We start from the raw sequence: 1495 nt of genomic DNA on the forward strand, positions 1-1495 counted from the left end.
GGCGTGGGGGCAGCTGCGCTACTCGGTGCCCGAGGAGGTGCCCAAGGGCTCGTTCGTGGGCGACGTGGCCAAGGACCTGGGGCTGCAGATGCCGGCGCTCCCAGACCGCGGCGTCCGCATCATAGACAGAGGTAGGAGGCAGTATTTTGCTCTGCACGGGAAGACGGGGCACTTAGTGACGGCCGAGAGGATCGACAGAGAGCAGCTTTGCCGGCTGGTGGAGAAATGCGTGCTGCGCTGTGAGCTGATAGTGGAGGGAGAAATGAAGGTTTACCCAATTGAAGTGGAAATCATGGACATTAATGACAATGCGCCCGCTTTCAAGGATATTGAGCTGGAACAGAGAATAAGCGAGACGACAGTCCCGGGATCGCGGTTTCCTCTGGCTGAGGCTCACGATCCGGACTTGGGACAGAATTCCCTGCAGAGCTACGAGCTGAGCGGCGACGAGCACTTCTCGCTGGCCGTGCAGACGGGCCCCGGCGGGGATCAGCGTCCCGAGCTGGTGCTGGCGAAGCCTCTGGACAGGGAAGAGGCGGCGTTCCACGAGCTGGTGCTGAGGGCGAGCGACGGCGGCGACCCGTCCCGGACGGGCACGGCGCGGATCCGCGTGACGGTGCTGGACGCGAACGACAACGCGCCCGTGTTCAGCCAGGCGGAGTACACGGTGCGTGTGCCGGAGGACATGCCCGTGGGCTCCACCCTCGTCACTGTCACGGCCACCGATCCCGACGACGGTCTCAATGGGCACGTGAAATATTCGTTGAAAACAATCACAGTAAAAGCCTCGGAGATTTTCCAGCTGGACGCCGAGACTGGGGAGATCACGCTGTTGCGAAGCCTGGATTTTGAGGAGAGCGACTCGTACGAACTGGATGTGCAGGCACGGGACGGCGGCAGCCTGTCAGTCATAGCGAAAGTTGTGATCGCCGTGACAGACGTTAATGACAACGCGCCAGAGATTTCGGTGCGGTCGGCGCTGAGTGAGATTTCTGAGGACGCCCCATCGGGGACAGTGGTGGCCCTGCTACAGGTGCAAGACCGGGACTCAGGAGCCAACGGCGAGGTGCGCTGCTCCCTGGATGGGAGCCTTCCGTTCCGGCTGGAGAGCTCGCAGGGCAGCTACTACCGCGTGGTGACAACGAGAGAGCTGGACCGGGAGCAGGAGTCGGAGTACAACGTGACGGTGCGGGCGGCCGACGGCGGTCGTCCGTCGCTGCAGAGCAGCAGGGTGCTGTGGCTGCGGGTGCTGGACGTGAACGACAACGCGCCGGTGTTCTTGCAGGAGCGCTACAGCGCTCGGCTGTCGGAGAACAACGTGGCGGGCGCGCTGGTGCTGCGGGTGCGGGCGACGGACTCGGACTGGGGGGAGAACGCGCGCGTGCGGTACCGGCTGGGGGAGGGTGGTGTGCGGGGCTCGGCGCGTTCTCCCCCCAGTCCGAGTCCGTCGCCCGCACCCGCAGCACCAGCGCGCCCGCCACGTTGTTCTCCGACA

The 1495-nt window shown here is 64.5% G+C and overlaps 1 protein-coding gene across 1 annotated transcript in view; it reads left to right on the forward strand.

Annotated features, from left to right (window-relative positions):
- Positions 1-7: 7 nt before the first annotated feature.
- The window catches only part of LOC108509233 (protocadherin gamma-A12-like), a gene marked incomplete at its 5' end in the record, with an annotated part of 18691 nt that continues 17203 nt past the window's right edge, over positions 8-1495 (forward strand). Inside the window, one exon of the mRNA XM_017838575.1 lies at positions 8-1442. Within this exon, the coding sequence (XP_017694064.1) occupies positions 8-1442 (1435 nt within the window). The remainder of the gene's footprint in view (positions 1443-1495) is intronic.

This window comes from Lepidothrix coronata, unplaced genomic scaffold (assembly GCF_001604755.1).
Source record: "Lepidothrix coronata isolate B3197 unplaced genomic scaffold, Lepidothrix_coronata-1.0 Scaffold348, whole genome shotgun sequence".
Taxonomy (NCBI): Eukaryota; Metazoa; Chordata; class Aves; order Passeriformes; family Pipridae; genus Lepidothrix; species Lepidothrix coronata.